At 37.0% G+C, this 19,816-nt stretch overlaps 3 protein-coding genes across 4 annotated transcripts in view; all 3 read left to right on the top strand.

Annotated features, from left to right (window-relative positions):
* The window catches only part of LOC122035074 (stromal processing peptidase, chloroplastic-like), a 28,558-nt gene extending 24,309 nt beyond the window's left edge, over positions 1-4,249 (top strand). Inside the window, exons 20-25 of one of the 2 annotated variants that reach the window (XM_042594451.1) lie at positions 155-275; positions 371-451; positions 858-959; positions 2,962-3,115; positions 3,538-3,663; positions 4,148-4,249. In XM_042594451.1, coding sequence (XP_042450385.1) covers positions 155-275; positions 371-451; positions 858-959; positions 2,962-3,115; positions 3,538-3,626 — 547 coding nt within the window. In that variant the 3' untranslated portion in view covers positions 3,627-3,663; positions 4,148-4,249. Of the gene's footprint in view, positions 1-154; positions 276-370; positions 452-857; positions 960-2,961; positions 3,116-3,537; positions 3,664-4,132 lie in introns of both variants that reach the window. The other variant, XM_042594450.1, reaches the window with a different exon arrangement.
* A 3,754-nt stretch (positions 4,250-8,003) lies between these two features.
* On the top strand, positions 8,004-10,557 carry LOC122035261 (putative wall-associated receptor kinase-like 16). The gene is made up of 3 exons (XM_042594676.1): positions 8,004-8,961; positions 9,044-9,202; positions 9,332-10,557. Exons 1-3 carry the CDS (start codon positions 8,025-8,027, stop codon positions 10,555-10,557), a joined length of 2,322 nt encoding a protein of 773 aa, XP_042450610.1. The 5' UTR covers positions 8,004-8,024.
* Positions 10,558-15,933: 5,376 nt separating this feature from the next.
* On the top strand, positions 15,934-19,441 carry LOC122035260 (putative wall-associated receptor kinase-like 16). Its single transcript, XM_042594675.1, has 3 exons — positions 15,934-16,984; positions 17,083-17,253; positions 17,944-19,441. The coding sequence occupies exons 1-3, from the start codon at positions 16,045-16,047 to the stop codon at positions 19,125-19,127; spliced, it is 2,295 nt and encodes a 764-aa protein (XP_042450609.1). The 5' UTR covers positions 15,934-16,044; the 3' UTR covers positions 19,128-19,441.
* Positions 19,442-19,816: the final 375 nt, after the last annotated feature.

Here is a 19,816-nt window from a genome sequence, read left to right as displayed (position 1 = left end):
GACCTTGATTATATAACCCACAATTCCTTTTCTTTTCATAGTCATTCCTCTATAACTTATAAAAGATTAGGAACCTTTTACCTGGTAGCCTATCCTTTTGATTTTTGGTTGTAAATTATAAATATGATATGCTAGCACATCTATCTGATTGCAGGCTTTTCACAACAGTAAGGGATTCTCTTGGGCTGACATATGATGTATCATTTGAGTTAAGCCTTTTCGATTGGCTGAATCTTGGATGGTATGTTATATCAGTTACCTCTACTCCAAGCAAGGTATGCATTTTTATCACAAATTGCCTCAGCGTTGGTTAACTTTTATGCTCACTCAAATTGCTAGATGCATTAAGCTATGCGATTTCTTTTTTAAGGTATATAAAGCTGTGGATGCCTGCAAAACTGTTCTCAGAGGTTTACACAGTAACAAGATATCCCAGAGGGAGTTGGATCGGGTCAGTGAACATTTTTCTAGCCTATTATTTTAGGTGTTAGTTTCATTTGTCACCTGCAAAGTGAATTTGTAAATTAATATTTTAACTAATATCATATATATAAATATTATCTATGGGATATGAGTCTAGTTGTTCATATGAAATTAATAGTGAAATAAGGCCGACAGGTAATTGCACTTGTTACCATCCAAATATAACCATCCAACTCAGATTTTCTTTTTGTTATCACAGCTTGGTTTTGTATTTCAATTATTTTTTTTTAACTTGTACAAATATGCTTGTGACTTTGATCATTGGAAGAGTTTGTCTGTGGACTGCTAAATTTACTTCAGTTGTACTTCTTGTAGTATGACTGACTGAATAGGTGTTGTAGTGATAATTAACTTCAACTTAACTTTGATTGCAGGCGAAGAGGACTCTTTTGATGAGACATGAGGCTGAAACTAAATCAAATGCTTACTGGTTGGGATTAATGGCCCACCTTCAATCTCCATCTATTCCAAGGAAGGTAAAGTTAAATGCTGCATATACTTCCCTCAAGTTTGTTGAAGGTGTGCCATTTTAAGGAATTGATTTAAGTTGAATGATATGAAAGATCATCCTTGTTTTACTTTTTTTTTTTTCCATTTGTCTTTCTTCTTTTTGGTTTCCTACCATTTAAGAACTGATATGTTTGTTAAGGCTCATACTTCACTTCATAGCCCAAAATCACCTCTAGTCTTCAACATTAAAGCTAAAGGTGTCTTTGTTGTCACAGAGGTACACCTATCAATTTTGCCTAGGATTTCGTTTATTGCAGTCAAGATTGCATTCAAAACCTTAGGATCTTATAATCATACCATACAAACTGGCCTAAACAGCACAAATCCTTACTACGATCTCAATTGAGCTAGAATCTTGTGAAACTACTATTTAATCCTATCCTTGCATACTGTTCATACCGTATGTTGTAGATTCCAATATCCACATCTACATAGAGTATACTGCACATGCAATTAGACATTATGAATATTAATATTTACTCTTTTTTTTTTAAATTTCATATCATCTGAAAAAACTTTCAATTATATCAAATTATTTTTTTATTGTCATCATCCTCCATTTTATAACTATAATCATCTCATCATCTCGTAGAATGAGATGGTGCTTGTTTAAATATGAACTTTTTTTAGTTATACACACACACACTAGAATTTTCTTTTATGCTTAATGATATTATATTGACAAATTCTCAAAGTTCTCCTATATTTTAATTAAAAATATAGGACCTTACAATCTTAGGCTTCAATCCCATGATCCCATCCTATCGACCTTGATTATCCTAGGTCATCATCCTAGGTTAGATATTGATTATGATAACCTTGATTAAGTCTTTTTAATGGCTTGCAAAACAAGACAAAACATATTCATCATCTTTTGACTCCATTTGGGACTAAATTAGGAGGCAATTTCTCTCACCTTTTTTTTTTTCACAAATATTACTCGTGTATTTGGTTTAAACATGGAGCTTTTGGTCCAAAATTCTCTAGTTATATGGTACTTACATTTGCATGTTATATCTAGTTCGGTCTCACAAGGTCAAATAAACATAATGAAAATTGATTCCCTATCCATCAAGTTCATTGGTGGTAGAGATTAGATCATAGTTTAAAATCTTGAGCCATTTCATCTGATACAAGCGAAACATTTTGTTCCGTCCGTAGACCCACAACAGGCACAAGTACGCCTCTGGTGTCAGTGCACCTCGAGGCCTCGCGGATGCGTCGCGTGAGTCTGACAAGGTGACAACGCGTCCAGATGTGTTGCATAAGCCCGGTGACGTGTCGTGCTGGCCTGGAGGCGTCGTAGAACAAGGGTTGAAGGTTTTTTTAGTTAGGTTTAATTAAATAACTTAGGTTAATAATTTTAATCAACTCCTCTCTCTCTCTCTCTCTCTATATATATATATATATATATAGAGAGAGAGAGAGAGAGAGAGAGAGAGAGAGAATAATATTATGCTTCCCGCCTCTCGTATGCGACTCTCACATACATTCGGGCGCTTGAATCACTTCAGGGCGCCTCGCACACTCAGTTGGGCACGGGAGTCGGGTAACATATCAAAATTGTGTGTCTATGTAAATTATTTTATTTAAATATTTAAATAAATTTTTTAGTTAATATATTTTATATTTAAAAAATATCAAAATCATATCGTTCCGATCCGGGACTGAAACCTCTTCATAGTTAAAAACTTTAAACATGTTCATTTATTTTATTAGCTGCTTTTATGTGATTAGTTGGGGAGTATTGAAAATTGTTATTTAATCGAGATTTTCATCATCACCATGTATTACTGAACACTTCATGTTTTTCGATCTATGAATTTTGCTTGAGGCTTTTCTCCACGAAATATGGGTAGTCTTTGTGAGTTCAGGTCTTTTGAAATTCTCTCGAGTTATTTAGTTCACTTTGTTTTTCATCTACTCTTTCATTTTCGTCTTAATTCTCTAGTCATTTGATTGGAGCAGGATATATCATGTATCAAAGACTTAACTTCATTGTATGAGCATGCAACTATCGAGGACATATATGTTGCGTATGAGCATTTGAAAGTTGATGACACTTCCTTATTTTGCTGTGTTGGAGTTGCGGGAACTAATGCAGGTGGTGATGATATGCTCGGTATGACCCGTATCTCATAAATTTCTAAAGCAAGTGTTTATCAATGTGCATAGAATCAAATTGTCCATTGGTTAAGCATATCGCTTGGAAAACTAGTCAGTTTTGGTGCAAGGTTTCTATAGATTAACAAAATTCAATGTGGCCTATGCTGTTAGTTTATTTAATCAACAAAATTTGAGAAGTGGAAAGAATAGTAGTTTGTATCCATGTAGCTGATTACAAAGAATCAAAAGATGTTGATACCTATGTTTTATGGAATGTCACTCGGATCTACTATTTACTCATGGCTAATAATCTGTCTAGAGGGATAAATTCTATTTCTTGGTAATTCTATTTAGTGCGATTCTTATGGACCAATATTTCATATTTCCAAGTGCTTTTCTTGTTATCAGATTGTTTTGATTCTATTTATCGATGAACAGACATTGGCGAAGAAGAGTCAGATGCTGGCCATCATGGAATGATGCCTACTGGGCGTGGTTTGTCAACAATGACACGACCAACAACCTAGCCTTTGTTGGATTGTATTCACCTGAAATCTTAGTTAGGTAAGCTGCTGAGATATGCAGATTTTGAAAATTGGTCTTTAGAATTGACACTTTGAGTTTGATTTCCTTTTTTTAATCATTTGATTAATCGACTGAGAAAAAAAATGTTGTTTTAAACTCCAACCATCTTCTCGATCGTGCAGTTCAATTTTACCATTTAGCATGGCCAAGATATTACTGACCTATCTTTAGTGTAACAAACTCGTAGTTTAAGTTTCCTTGTTTCTAGCCTTTGATTATTGATTTTGAGATGTGAAATTTTTTGCTTAACTCAAAGCATCTTAGTTTAACCATTTTCTTGTGTACACATTTTGATATTTTATCATTTAGCATGTATGAGATTAAGATATTCCAGACCACAGCTCAACGTGAGATGAGATTATTGTAGTCAGATAAGATCAATGTAGTTTGTAACCTGTTCAGATATCTACTTACTAGTCATATACATTGACTTGGTTTATTCTTTCAGCTTTCTATTCTACAGATTACAGATTGATCGATGAGAGTCCTGTGACCTTCAGGCCATAGCGTTGCGACCACAAACATCATCGTTTGACAATGACATGGTCATGGAGATTAATCTCATTGAATTAAAAAGGGCTTCATTTTTCAATAATTCTTTTGTAAATCTGTATGAGAAAATAAATCCAATCTGCATCTATTACTGCTGCCTGCTTCTAGTTCATTATATCTACAGGAAGCATGGGTGTACTGATAGTTTTTTGTATCAAGTATTTGTATTATTTTTTAAAACAAAATTATTACAGCAAAATAATCAAGAACAAATGTTAGACTTGCTTTTCAAAGAGATACAGGTAATAGATTATGTAATAAATCAATCGTATAAACCAGTAAAATCATATTATAAAATAATGTTTGTTTATCATGTTAGACTTCTAATGCGCAGCATGGTTCCCACCATTGAAAGAGCTAAATGCTGCCACTAGGCCTTATTTTTGGATGAACCATTATGATTTATCAGAGAAGAAAACTTATCCGGTCCAAGAGAAGGTATTTCAGTGAACGTGGAGGCATGCAATTATAATTGAATATGCAAGCTAAGGTAAAGATATCGTACCGAAAGTGTTTCTCCAAAAGTACAATTGCTTAATGCCCATGATGTGAGATATGGAAACAAGAAAATTCTATACTATGTTACTGTAAGTGAAAGGATGCATCTGTTGTGTTGAAAATTTTTATGAAAGCAATCAAAACTAGCGTGCAATAGATTTCTTTTTTGCTTAGCCAAGAGAATGTCAAACTGTTTCCATCTGGAACCAGGTGAAGTCTCTTGTTTGCCTCTCCGTGAGGTCAGGTGGTGCTGTGGCTAAGTTGGGTGAGCGCAAGGTTGACTGAGTAAGGATAGTTAATTGATTGATGGATCTGGGATAGAGATTGATGATAACTGAGATAGACTGTTGGTGTGACAATGATTAAGGTGCAAATGTGACCAGGTCAATCTAGTGGCAAAAGGTGATAAAAATTTAGGTGTAAGAAGAGCAAGATGAGGGGTTGCAGTCATATGAGCCACAAGCAATGTAATAAGATTAGTTAGACCAATTCTAATTAAAGACAACGACAACAAAGACGACTGACTAGTCAGAGAAAAATATTGATTGGGTCCACAATAATAGCTAGTGATCAATTATTAGGAGATTCATAAGGATATTAAAATTGTAAATTAATAAATATGCAAGGATATATAAAAGATTTAATTTTAAGGATCAGCATTTGTAACATTTATACTTATTAAATGTTTATACTTTTTGAATTTATTTAGATACTCATAAGTATTTGTGAATCATTAATGTTCAAACCAGATTTAAATGGATCGGATATTCACAAATGCTAGCTCAATTATCGAGCCCTAACTATTATCTTCCCAAATTAATTAGGATTAATATTATTCATTCCCATCTGAAACAATATATTAAAAGGATGAGTTGAGATTTTTTAAAAATGTATTTTACATATTCGGTGCAGGAAGCTACGTTGACTTGGACTTGTCTACGTATCACATCAGTGAGCCGATTGATTGGGCTCCTAATTAAAGCCGTCAACACTCATCTACAACTCTTGCCTGAGGCAAAGAGGCCGGGGCTTTAGCCTGTCGCAGTCCAGTAACTTATTGTTAGTGTATGTACTTATCTACCAAAATATTATTTATGTATTTTGTGGATAAATAATAATTATTTAATAAAGGTAAGAATTTATCATTAATTATTTATTTTTCTGTACGTATATGATTAATGATAAAGTCCCACAGATTAATGGGTATATTAATCTGAAAACAGTCCTTGATCGGATAGATATCTAGAGGGGACATGGATATCTAGATCAACGCTGAGTATGACTAGGTCGAGATAGACCGGAGGGATGGATATCCAAGTTGTACTTGGGGGTGCCTTGAGTTTAGAGGTACACTGGACACGATCCGCTCAAGAGAAGACCACATATTAAGCATCATTGGTTATTCCTCTTATGAACGAGTGTAACTAATCTTTTGACTTGAGACCTTCATTTATTCTATGCGTGGAGTTATGTACTTTGACGCCGTTAAAAGCAGTCTTTAATCGGATTGTGATTAATATGGTAGTTGAGTGTATGACAAAACATAGAGAGAATAGTGTTGAGTCAATAGAGGATTCATCGCTCTCTTGGATTAGGAGTTAACATCCTGGCCGCTTGATAGAGATATTAGTGACTCAAAATCCATGGCCATGGGAGGAATGATTTATCATTCAAGAGGAGTCTATTATATCTTGGAAATCAAGTAAAGCAATTAATTTGGTAATGATGCATAATGTATCGAATTAATTGGGATGTAGGATTTAGATGAAGAGATTGAATTACACAGTAATCGGTTCATAGTGGTTTACAGTTTATGACTGATATTAATTTTATGGCGTTGGGTGACTAAAAACTGTTACCTTAGTCTGTGTATGGATTTACACTGCCTTCGTGTATAAAACCTAGAGGGTCGCACGCATAGCACGTAGACATGAACAAGAGTATCAGAAGCTAGTCGAGATCAAGATCAAATATGAATTTATTTGATACAAAGAAGAGAGAATTCGAATAGCCATAATCATGATGATTAATGGAGAATTCGAAGAGTCATCATAATGATAATTAATGAAGAATTTGAAGAGTTATCATAATGAAGGTTATAAATGAAAAATTTATGGAACCTATAACTCTTCATCTTCCTTATTAATGAAGATCATAAATAATGAATTAATTGAAAGCTTAACTCTTCGTATTCCTTGGAAGCTATAAATAGCCATCCTCGGAAAGAATCAAAAAAAGGATTTCATTCTCTCCATTTCTCCTACGTCAACTTCGTCGTCTTCCACCGAAAGAGATCGATAGTGCTTCCAAGACTTTGTCGATCCAAGTGACTAGCACCTAATGGATCGTATCAAGTTCGTGATCTAGTGCGCGTGGATACTGCTAGAGGAGTCACACGTGGGGCTCTTATCTGTCTATCTATCTGTGATATCTTTCACACCCATCGAGGACTCGAGGTATATTTTATATTATTTTTGTGCAAAACTATATCAATATATGTCTTCCGCTGCGCTCCGAACCCAACACTTATGGCACGTAGGAAATTCCACGAGACACCTTTCATAAGACTACTACTTGTCAAACATGATTGTACAACGTTTTTGCATGAACAGGAAGGTATGATAGGATACATTTATGCGTGTATACTGGTAATTTTTTTTGTTTCTATTATTCTATAACTGAAAGAATACGCCGTGTTGAAAAATTTTATGAAAGAAATAAAAACTAGCCTATACAATAGATTTTACTCTTCTTAGCCAGAAGAAAGCCAAACTGTTTAATTATACTGGTGAAATCTATTAATTGTTTGCCTCTCCGAGTGTAGTGCAGCCTGATCAGGTGGCGCTGCTGCTAAGTTAGATGATCGGCAAGGCTGATTGAGTGAGGATGGTTACTTGATCGATCAATTCGCATGCTCGGTCAGGGATACAATTGGATAATAATTGGAGTACTAGACCGTTGGTGTGACAATGATTAAGGTGCGATGCGACAAAGTCAATCTGGTTAGCAGTCGCAAGCACAAAGAGTGAGAAGAGCAAGATGAGGGCCGGGGTTGCAATCATATGAGCCGAGTAATGTGATAGATTAGTTAGACCAATTCAAAAGATAACAGAAAATGCCGAACAGTCTGACAAAGTTGATTGGGTCTAACGGTAGCGGTGACTAATTAGTAAATATACAACGCTATTGTACAGTTTAGTAAGCATGTTATATAGTGAGGATGGTATTGGCTTATATATAGATCTGCTAATTAGACGCTATATATGCATTCAACTGCAGCAGCACTCGCCATGTCTCTGCTCCTCTCCCAAATGCTACTACTACTGCTGCTACTTGCAGTTGCATCTGCTGTGCCTGATGGCGGATGCCTAACGAAATGCGGCGACGTGGAGATCCCTTACCCCTTCGGCATCGGCGCTATAATCGCTGACTGTTCCGGGGAAGATTGTTTCTTAAACAGTACTGAAACTGCCATCGGTGCAAACTGTTCCTTGGGAGGAGGTTTCAATCTAACCTGCAACACCATGAAAAGTGGCCTCAAGAAGCCATTCTATCACGAAATTGAGGTCCTCGATATTTCGTTGGTGATGGGCCAAGTGCGCATGCTCAACCGCATATCATCGTCGTGCTACGATCCAAATTACAACAATGTCACTTATTCAAACTGGTGGTTGGATATGGAAGACACCCCATACAGGTTCTCTAATCTCCGCAACAAGTTCACTGCCATCGGCTGCGATACGCTTGCCTACATACAAGACCACCATGGGAACAATAGCTACTTCAGTGGTTGTGTGTCCGCGTGCAACGATGAACAGAGCATCATCAATGACTCTTGCTCCGGCATGGGTTGCTGCCAGACTTCCATACCCAAGAATCTCCAATACTATGGTGTCAGCTTCGATGGGAATTTCAACAACTCGAATACTTGGAGATTTGGCAGATGCAACTACGCCGCCTTGTTGGAGGCCGATTGGTTCCAGTTTCAGACATCTTATATCACCACGAGCCAATTGATGCAAATTAACGGCGATGGCAGGGTGCCGGTAGTGATGGACTGGGCCATTGGCAACGAGACCTGTGAGGTAACTAAGCGCAACCCAATTACCTCTTATGCCTGCATCAGCAATAACAGCGTGTGTGTCGACTCCTCCAATGGGCCTGGCTATCTTTGCAACTGTTCGACAGGATACCGAGGCAATCCATACGTATCCAACGGATGCCAAGGTCCGTCGTACACGTCTATACCAATCAATTTAATTATTCTGCTTTGCTTAATGGTAATGTATCTTTTGCCCTTCAATTTTAGACGTCGATGAGTGCAATCAACAATCAAATCCATGCTCAGATGGAATCTGCCAGAACCTGCCCGGTAATTACAGTTGTCACTGCCCCGAAGGCACGCACGGTGACGCTTACAATGGAACATGCATCCCAGAATCTCAGAAAAGAAATTCTCTTTTTCTTGGTACATCCCTATCCCTAGTTCTAAGTAGATTTTATATATGTAAGAAATATTATTTTATGATCGATATTTATGTAAAATTATATCGGCAAATCAATTAAAATAAAAAGCAACAAAATCAATTTTGTGCAGGTGTCATCCTTGGTGCCAGCATTGGAACGAGTCTCTTGCTCTCCTGCATAACATTGGTCATCGTAGGCAAAAAATGGAAGCAAAGAAATCAACAGAAAATCAAAAAAAGGAATTTTCTAAGAAATCATGGCTTGCTACTTCAACAATTAATCTCCACGAGTGATCATGTTGAAGAGAGAACAAACATATTTTCTCTGGAAGACATAGAAAAGGCAACAAATAATTTTGATGAAGCTCGAGTACTTGGAAGGGGAGGACATGGAACAGTTTACAAAGGAATTCTATCAGATCAACGAGTTATTGCTATAAAAAAATCAAAAATAGTTAAGACGAGTGAGATTGACCAATTTATAAATGAGGTTGCGATTCTTTCTCAATTGAATCATAGGAATATAGTTAAGCTTCTTGGATGTTGTTTAGAAACTGAAGTTCCTTTACTGATTTATGAATTTATCTCTAACGGGACCCTTTCTGATCATCTGCATGTTTCACAAGATGAATCTAAATTATCATGGGATGATCGTCTCAGGATTGCTTTAGAATCTGCAGGAGCACTTGCCTATCTACACTCAGCTGCTTCTATGTCTATCTTCCATAGGGATGTCAAGTCATCAAATATTCTTTTAGATGATACTTTTAAGGCGAAGATATCAGACTTTGGAGCATCAAGATTTATTCCTCTTGATCAAACCCACATAGTTACTGCTATACATGGTACCTTTGGGTATATTGATCCAGAGTATTATCAAACTAGTCAGTTGACAGAGAAAAGTGATGTTTATAGTTTTGGAATTATCCTTCTTGAACTTTTAACCGGAAAGAAGCCCATCTTCTCAACCAAAAATGGGTTACAACAAAATCTAGCCATGAATTTCCTTCAAGCAACAAGAGAGAATGTGTTGCTTGATCTTATAGAAGATCGTGTTTTGCAAGAAGGAACAAAGCAAGAGTTTCTTGAAATCAGTAGTCTGATAGAAATATGCCTAAATTTGAAAGGTGCTAAAAGGCCTACAATGAAAGAAGTTGAATATAAATTGCAAAGCATGAGAAAGGTTAGAATGAAAAAGAAAAGAGTTTGTATTCTAGAAGGGAATGAAGATGCTGAATGTTTACTCAGTATGTCATCTCACTCTTCCTCACAATTGGTGGATGAAATAAGTCAAGGAAATTCTAGGAATTATAGCTTTGAGAAGGAACTTATGTGGTCACAAAATTACCCTCGTTAATTTGTTTTTATGTATATGCAAGCATGTGCAATTTGCCTCTTTTTATTATCATCTTGAACTTTGCATAAGTAATTTTATAGACATTGATCTATGCATATTGTGTAATGTACATTTTATTTTGTATCTATATATTTTTTTGGATCATGATTTGCTATTGCAGTTTAATATAAAGTATTTTACAAATATGATCTGATTTCTTTGGAGGTCATCTTAGGACCAGTTGAAAATTGATATATATTGATCACATTTCATATAATTTTCGCTCTACATAATTTAGATCTTGATCTATGTCATTAATGACATTGGTATTGTGATTATTATTGGGCTTGTTACGATCATATACAGTAGCTATGACCTCTTTAGTCTTATACTAATGAAGTTAATGAAACAAATTGTTTGCAGGGATATCTTGTACTTATAAAATTTGATATCAATTAAAATTTTACTTGCATTTTATATACAACTAACATATAACTCAAGTGAAAGATTGTTGAATATAATTATCTCTATTAGATGGATTTATTTGTAAGTTGTACATGAATATAATCTGAACATTTTAAAATGATCTAACTTAATTTTATTGGATTTAGTTGTTGGATATAGACTTTTTATATATAGAATCTATAATCTCATATTTATTATTATCTATGAAATAATAATAAATATCCATTATTTATAGAGTTGAGTTTTAAAGATTTAAGAAATTATTTTGACATAATTTCTTGTCTCGTTGCCAAGTCATGCATTTGAATAATATTAAAAGAGAGTATGCATAAGCAATGACGCATATGAAGTTGACTATATTAATAAAGTCACCGATGGCACGTCGAGAATTCTACCGGATAGAAATTGGACACCAATAATTCATGGACTACTTGTCAAACTTGATTGTCCTGACATCAATACGTTTTTGTCTATGCATTATAATATGATCATGAGGATGATTATTAGCCTATATATCGATCAGTATTACTAAACTATATGTCTATATCATTCAGTAATTAGATCTGAATTGATTATCATATGATAAATTTATATAATTGAGTAAAAGATTGAGTCTCAATAAAATTTAAAAAAATTACTTTTGATTAATTTCAATTTCTTTATTTACTTTCTCCCAATATCTCTTATAATAGTGTGGAATAGTCGTGATCACTAGGGTGACAAATTTCACCTAACATAATATTATGTTTTTTTTATCAATATTTATTTTTAAATATAATTATAAATATTTATAATGATACTTATTTAAAAATTTTAATTTTAAAAATAAAAAATTGTATTAGACCATATAATATTTTTAATAAATATAATTATATTAACAAATTAATTAATTGATTAAATATATTAATTCTATTAAACTTATTTAATTAATTTATTAATTTTCCTTAACTTAAACTTTTTTTTTTTTTTTGTCTAGCTTCCCTCTTCTGTAACAATTCGAAGGAAATTCTCCTATGCGCAACACAACCCTAAATTTTATTATTTCTTGCTCAGCAAGAAAAAACCCGTGTGGTCTGTAAGGCAGCGAGGGTCGGTCGCTCGCGAGGCGCTAGGGATGACAATTTCATTCGGACCTGATGGAGGATTCGATATCCGACCCAAATGGAGGAGGGTATGAAGGAACTATCAATACCCGATACCCGACCTGAATACTCGATTAAATAATATATATACATATATTAAAGATTTTTTTTTTCTAAAATCAACTTACTATTTTTGTTGGTATTAAGAGGAGACTATATAGATGTTTAATCTATTTTTTTAATTATATATATTTTTTTAATAGGTTATTAATTTTAAGATATTTTTGTTGAATGATAATAGTTGGATAAAAAGAAGAAAAATTATAACTATAAAAGATATTCGATCATTTAATGAGTATGAGTATACTCATCGGAGATCCTATACCCGATGGGTATGGGGACGGAGGATATAGAATTCGATTGGAACCCGACCCATTGCCATCCCTACGATGCACCGTGGCTAAGTTGGGTGAGCGGCAAGGTTGATCATGTAAGAATAGTTAATTAGTTGATCAATGATGTGATAATGATTTATAAGGTGCAAAGGGACAATGTCAAAGGGTCAATTAGTGTACTTGCGAAGATTCAAACCAGATTTAAATAGATCGGATATCCACAAATGCTCCATTATCGAGCGCTAAGTATTATCATCCCAAATTAATTAAGATTAATATTATTTATTTCGATAATCAACTATTCTATGTCATGTTTCTTGTGTAATATTCACCTATTCGGTGCAGGAAGCTACGTTGATTGGACTTATCTACATATCACATCAATGAGTTAATTTATTGGGCCCCTAATTAAAGCCGTCACAACTCGATGAGCGATCCACATTTCAAACATCATTAATACTGCTACAACTATTCAAACTTGCTTGTAAAACTGAAAAAAAAAAAAAAAACAAAAAAAAATCTCTCGCCCCAGATAAGTAGTAGATGGGATGAGTACATCGAGTGTAAAATATCGAAAAAGGACGAATAATTATAAGAAAATTTTCAAAAATTTTAGAAAATTTTCGGAACTCGTATGACGAATTCAAGGGGATCAATTATGGAGCCACGGGAAAAACTATTTAGGCTATTCCATTTAAGCGAGGAGATGTTTGATTTTTCTTATTATTCTTTTTCTTTTTCTATTTCCGTTTTCTTTCCTCTCCCCCACCGCATGCCCTAATCTCTCCCGACGCCCTCTCCCTGTCGCGACACTGGCCCTTTCGGCTTCCCCAAACCGTCGCCGCGACGCCTTCTCTTCCCCTCCGTGAACAAAAAGCCGTGGCCAAAGGGAAGTCGGACACCTCTCCTTCGCCTCTACCCAATCTCTCTTCCCTTCACCAGATTTCCTCCTTCCTGCTGCGCCTCAGTTGACGCCGTTGTCGCTCGATCGTGCCGGTGCCAAGTCTCCATCGCCACCGATAGCCACGACTGAGCGAAAGTGCCCTAGGTGTCACCCTCTCCCCGCACGGAGCAACGCCGACACCGCTACAGCCGTCGTTTTTACCCTCTGTGCCCTAGCTCGCTGAATCACCACCCCGCACCAGTCATCTCTGGCCAAGAGAAGGAGATCGGAGGCCTAGTTTTGCCGAGATTGCGTCTAGGGTTCCAGCACTGGGTTCCGATTATAGTCGGTATCCACGACGCTATCTCTTCTACAGATGTTAGTGTCGAGTTCCCATCTTCGATCCCTTCTTCACCAACTACTATAGCAGCTTGACCTAGATGTTGTAGGTGTTGGGTTGCTGAATTGGACAACCAAACTGAGTTGGGCAGTGATCTCGTCACTTCCGACCAGATCCGAGGGAAGTTGTAGCTCCTTCCTGGAACCATCACTATCCCACCGTCGGATCTTTGTTCCGGCAGCAAGGGAAAACCTTCTTAGCTGCCAAATCTGAGGTAAGCGTTAACCCTAGCCTCTAAAATAGGTGATGCAGTGATGGATTGCTAATTTTTGGGCATTTAACCATGTTAGACAGTGGTATCGCAACGTGTACCTCCAACATCGACCAACTGAGGAATCCCTATATCTTGGGTGAGTGTTTGACATTGATCTATGTTTAGTTAAACTATTGGATTGTGGAATGGTTAGTATTATTCATGAAGTAAATGTGTATGTTGGGAATTTGGAATAATTACGGTTCCTAGTGAATAATGTCATGTTGATATGCTTAGTAGATTTTAACAAGTAGTAATAATTATGTTTATATCTGCATCGATATGTCACTATTTGTTTTCGAGCATGTTTTGTTTGTTACCTGTTTAACATTCATGCTTCTGTTTATTATTTATGTTATAGAGGTAGTGACATACCATGTCATTAGATATACCGGACTAATCATTTACCATATCTGACCTGTGTACCTAGATCTGATTATTTGATCCACACAGTTTGGTATATATTTTTGGAGGTAGATATGGTCAGGATTTTTCATGTTTAGTGTCATGCATCATCTCGCATGATTGCATGCTGAGCGATTGACAGCTCCATTATTGTTGAGCGCATCGCCAGTTACATGGATCTGCACACACAACCACTCATGAGTTAGTGGTTTTTATTCAGACAGGGTGTGTTGCAGCAGGTTGCCCTGTCAGTGCTCCGCTGGTCCGCTCATGGGTAGTGTGACTGCAGCGTGATAGCACATCAGGGATCCCTCCTTTGGACTGGCTCAGAGAGATGAGAGCATTGAGTTCCCCCATTTATAATTTGGGGTAGGAGAATAGGTGTACTCCAACAGCATTTTGTCTACTCGGTCACTTATCAGGAGCAGTGACGGTAGAGTGCACAGTTGTCACAGTCCTACCCACTTGATCTCACCATCGTGTGTGAGATGGCTGACTTGCGTCAGGGGTGACCAGGACATGTCATTGACATTATATGCATGATACATTTATTGCTTATGTTTGTCGCACTTTATTTGCTGCATATTGGATGGATGCATATGATTAACATGCATACATGGACATGTTATTTTCGGTCTGACGACCTATGCTGATAGGAGGTCCTAGTGAGTACATCTTCTCCTTTCTCTTTCAGTTTTGCATTGTAGATTATCTAAGGAGACTGTACGCATATTTATTACTATTAGTTGTAGTTTACTATGCATGCCAATTTGGTATCCGTTGAGGAGTTGACTCACCCCGTTGATATTATCATTTCAGATTGATGCCGTCAGGAGGTTCCAGTCGCTAGTCCCCCACTACTTATCGCGACGAATTTTCATTTTAGACAATGGGTTTATGTGTTTTACCTTTTATATACTTGTGATGTATAACTGTACTCGTGGACTTTTAGCAAGTTTTGGCTTATTGCCTTTGTTTTTCGTTGTGTTGGATTTTCTATCATAAGTTTACGTTTTCCGTCGTTGTAGTGGAGTAGGTGGTTTTCCAATATAAACTGCGTGGTTGTATCAGCCAGAGGCTGAAATATATAAACTGCGTGGATTGCTTGTTGTATTTTATTATTATTATTTCGGCCGTGTTGGCCGAGGTATATGTGGCACAGAGGGCTTTGTAGTAAAGTGTTAGATTGTCACCCGTACAGGAGAGATGCTGTCGAAATTTCTTTTGGTAGAGACTACCTGAGGCGTGACATAAAGTCCGGAGATTTATGTTCTAATATCCCCATGATTCGATCTCGCGTTCTCAACTGCAAACGTCATCATCACTTACCATCTTGGATAACTTTGTTGGGATAAACATGATTGTACAACTTTGTGGCAAAAGAAGAATACGCTCACTCCCAATACCCCACCAATCTATCCCAAAGTCAACACGAAGAAGGTAAATTACGGATGGAAATATGATTGGCCAACGCTATTACATGTACAGGATGATAGTATTTACGTCTATGCGTGCAGTTTAGTTTATTAAGCTTGTGATATAGTGAGGAGTCAGGGTAGTGTTGGCTTAACGATCAGTTAATTAGAAGCTAGGGATTCAGCTAGCTGCAGTAGCAATTAATCCCCATGTCTCTGCTCTTCTCCCGAATGCTACTGCTGCTGCTACCTGCAGTCGTATCTGCTGTGCCTGACGGCAGATGCCCAACGAAATGCGGCGTCGTGGAGATCCCTTACCCCTTCGGCATCGGCGCTAACTGTTCCAGGGACGGCCAAATAGATTATATCTGCAACAGTACGGAAACTGGCATCGGCGCTAACTGTTCCTTGGGAGGAGGTTTCAATCTAACCTGCAACACCATCGAAAGTGGCCTCAGGAAACCATTCTATGGCAATAATGTTGAGGTCCTCAATATTTCGTTGGTGACGGGCCAAGTGCGCATGCTCAACAACATATCCTCGGCGTGCTACAATTCAAATTACAACAATTTCACTTACACCTACAGCTGGTGGTCGGATCTGGAAAACACCCCATATAGGTTGTCAGATCTGCACAACAAGTTCACTGTCATCGGATGCAACACCCTTGCCTACATTCTCGCCCTCGATGAGAGCAATGGCTTCCAGCAGAGAGGCTGTGTGTCCATGTGCCTGTATGAACAGAGCATCGTCAATGACTCCTGCTCCGGCATGGGTTGCTGCCAGACTACCATACCCAAGAATCTCAGATACTATGAAGTCAGCTTTGGACAATCATGTTTCAACAACTCGAATACTTGGAGATTTAGCAGATGCAGCTACGCCGCCTTGTTGGAGGCCGAGTGGTTCCATTTCCAAACATCTTACATCACCACGAACCAATTCATGCAAATTAGTGATGGCAGGGTGCCGGTCGTCTTGGACTGGGCCATTCGAAACGAGACCTGTGAAGTAGCTAAGCGCAACCCAACCTCTTATGCCTGCATCAGCAAATACAGCGACTGTGTCGACTCCTCCAATGGCCCTGGTTATCTCTGCAATTGTTCCGAGGGATACCAAGGCAATCCTTACGTCTCCGACGGATGCCAAGGTATTCTAGCTAGCTAGCTGCTTTCAATTATATATGTTTTGCCTTTGTAAATGCGATGATTCCTAACACCGTAGTTTTTGCCCTTCAATACATTTTAGACATCAATGAGTGCGATCAGCAATCAAATCCATGCTCCGATGGCATCTGCCACAACCTTCCAGGTGATTATAGATGCGAGTGCCCCGAAGGCACGCAAGGAAACGCTTACAATGGAGTATGCATCACAGCAGAGTCTCAGAAATTATCCTTAGCTGTGAAGGTAGCTATAGGTAAGAAGCTTCTCTCAAACCCACCAACATATTAAAAGGTTTCCATGATTATATATAGAGGGCATAGTTAGGTGAACACAGGTAGGGGTGTTAAAAATGAACCCGATCCGACGACCCAACCCGAGTTGACTAAAAAAAAATCAGATTCAGATTGAGCATTTTCGGGTTCGGGTCGGGTTCGGGTTAGAGAGTAAAAAATTTTCGGGTTGGGTCGGGTTGGGTTCGGGTTGACCTGGGTTGACCCGGGTTGGCTTAAATATAGGATTTTGTGGGTTTTTTTGGGGTTAAATCAAATTTTATTTTAAAAATTTAGATATTTTTATGTATATTAATATCATGTTTGTATGATAATGATGGAGTATTGAGATAAAAGTAAAGAATTATAGGGAAAATAGCCCAAAAAAGTCGTTTTGAATCGGATTTTCGGGTTATATGGGTCGGGTTCGGGTTGATTGGGTTGGTCGGGTTCGGGTTCGGGTTGAGGTGTTTTGGGTTGAACTCGGGTTCGGGTCGGGTTCGGGTTGGGTTAAAAAAAAAAACTCAACCCGACCTGACCCATCCGAATTGACACCCCTAAACACAGACACCCCATGTAGTTAGCCTTAAATTTATTATAGCAATTAAATTAAATCATCAAAATTAAACATAAACTCAGAACATAAAGATGACATGTATGTATGAACCTTGCAGGTGGTGGCAGTGGTGTAATCATTTTGTTACTATGTATTATGTGTCTTTATGTAGTCTATCAAAGAAGTCAAATTGAAGAGATGAAAAGAAAATATTTCAAACAACACGGAGGCTATGAATTAGAGGAAAAGATGAAGTTACAAAGAGGCCTCAACAAATTTAAGATATTTGAAAGCAAAGAATTAGAGAAGGCAACAAATCATTTTGACGACAAAAATATTATTGGGAGAGGAGGAAATGGAGTTGTATATAAAGGGGTTTTGGAAAACCAAGTTGTTGTTGCCATAAAGAAGCCTAAGATTATCAATGAGGATTTAAAAAAACAGTTTGGAACAGAGACACTTATTTTATCATATGTTAACCATGTCAACATAGTCAATCTCTTGGGTTGTTGTTTGGAGACTGAGATGCCATTATTGGTCTATGAGTTTGTCTCGAATGGAACATTGTTTCATTTAATTCATGAAAATGAGAATCAAGCTCCAACTTCCTTGGATACTCGACTGCGAATTGCTTATGAGTCGGCTGATGCTCTGGACTACTTGCATTCAAAAGCTTCACCGCAAATCATTCATGGAGATGTGAAACCCTCTAATATACTTTTAGATATGGATTACACAGCAAAAATTTCAGACTTTGGAGCTTCAAAGATGATTCCCAAGGGGGAGAAACAATTTGCTACATTATTGCAATTCACTCATGGTTATATTGATCCAGAGTGCTTGATGACATATGAATTGACCTATAAAAGTGATGTTTATAGCTTTGGTGTGGTTCTCTTGGAGCTATTTACAGGTAAGAAGGTTATTAGTTTTGAAGAATCTGAAGAACAAAAGAGTTTGGTGTCGACTTTTACTATGTTGGAGAAGCAGAATAGGGTTTCAGATATCTTAGACAATCAAGTGAAATTGGAAGGTAATATCGAATTTATTCAAGAACTTACCGCACTTATTAAGGAATGTTTAAAGTCGAAGGGAGAAGATAGACCAACTATGAAGGAAGTGGCTGAGGAGCTAAATGGATTAAGAACTCTTAAGAAACACCCGTTCATAGTACAACACAATGTTGAAGAAATGGAGAGCTTGCTCAGTGGGTTGCCAAATGATAATCGTGCTAATTCCAATACTATTTTCAATATAGAGAGAAGACTAACAAGACGGAGCAATATACAAGGCTGGCTGTAATAGGGACTTGGTCTCAAATGGTGTTGCTATGTTGATTATGTGTGTTTTGTTTGCTTAATGTTCTAGCCTTCGTAAGTGTTTTTTTTTTTTTGAAAACAAGAGATACCACACGCAGAGTTTCATCCTCCTTCCTCATCAGTTTGTATGCAACCTTGGTTGTCATAATACATTTTAGCTCTGCAAACTTTGCATCCCATTCAGCTTCAAGAGTGGAATTGATGATAATTTGTTGTAAACTTTGCATACCATGTCTCTCCTCTTCTTTGTTGTAAAACTGGAATTGATTGTTTTCCCCTTTAAAAAGTTATTGTGCATGGACATGGCAATTTTCAGAATTAATGATAATTTGTAGTTGTCTCTGTTTGACTTAAATTCTAATTTAAACATCAAATTGTTTGTATGTCATCAGAACTAACTGGTTTTATATTTTTTTATTAGTGTGAACTTGCAGTGGCTCTGTCTTGGGATGCATTTTTTGATGATCCTGATTGAGTTTGTTTTTTGGGAAATTCATGCTACTTTGATATATATGTATATATTTCGATGACAAATAGATGGATGCTGATGAAGACAGCTTATGCGCTTTGTATAGAATTAATTGTTGCTTAAAGAAAGTTGCTAGATTAATGGGGATTGATAGTTCTATTACTGTAATAAACAATAAACTGAACAATATACTATGAAAAAGA

This window comes from Zingiber officinale, chromosome 11B (assembly GCF_018446385.1).
Source record: "Zingiber officinale cultivar Zhangliang chromosome 11B, Zo_v1.1, whole genome shotgun sequence".
Taxonomy (NCBI): Eukaryota; Viridiplantae; Streptophyta; class Magnoliopsida; order Zingiberales; family Zingiberaceae; genus Zingiber; species Zingiber officinale.
This window is presented reverse-complemented; position numbering and strand designations above follow the sequence as displayed.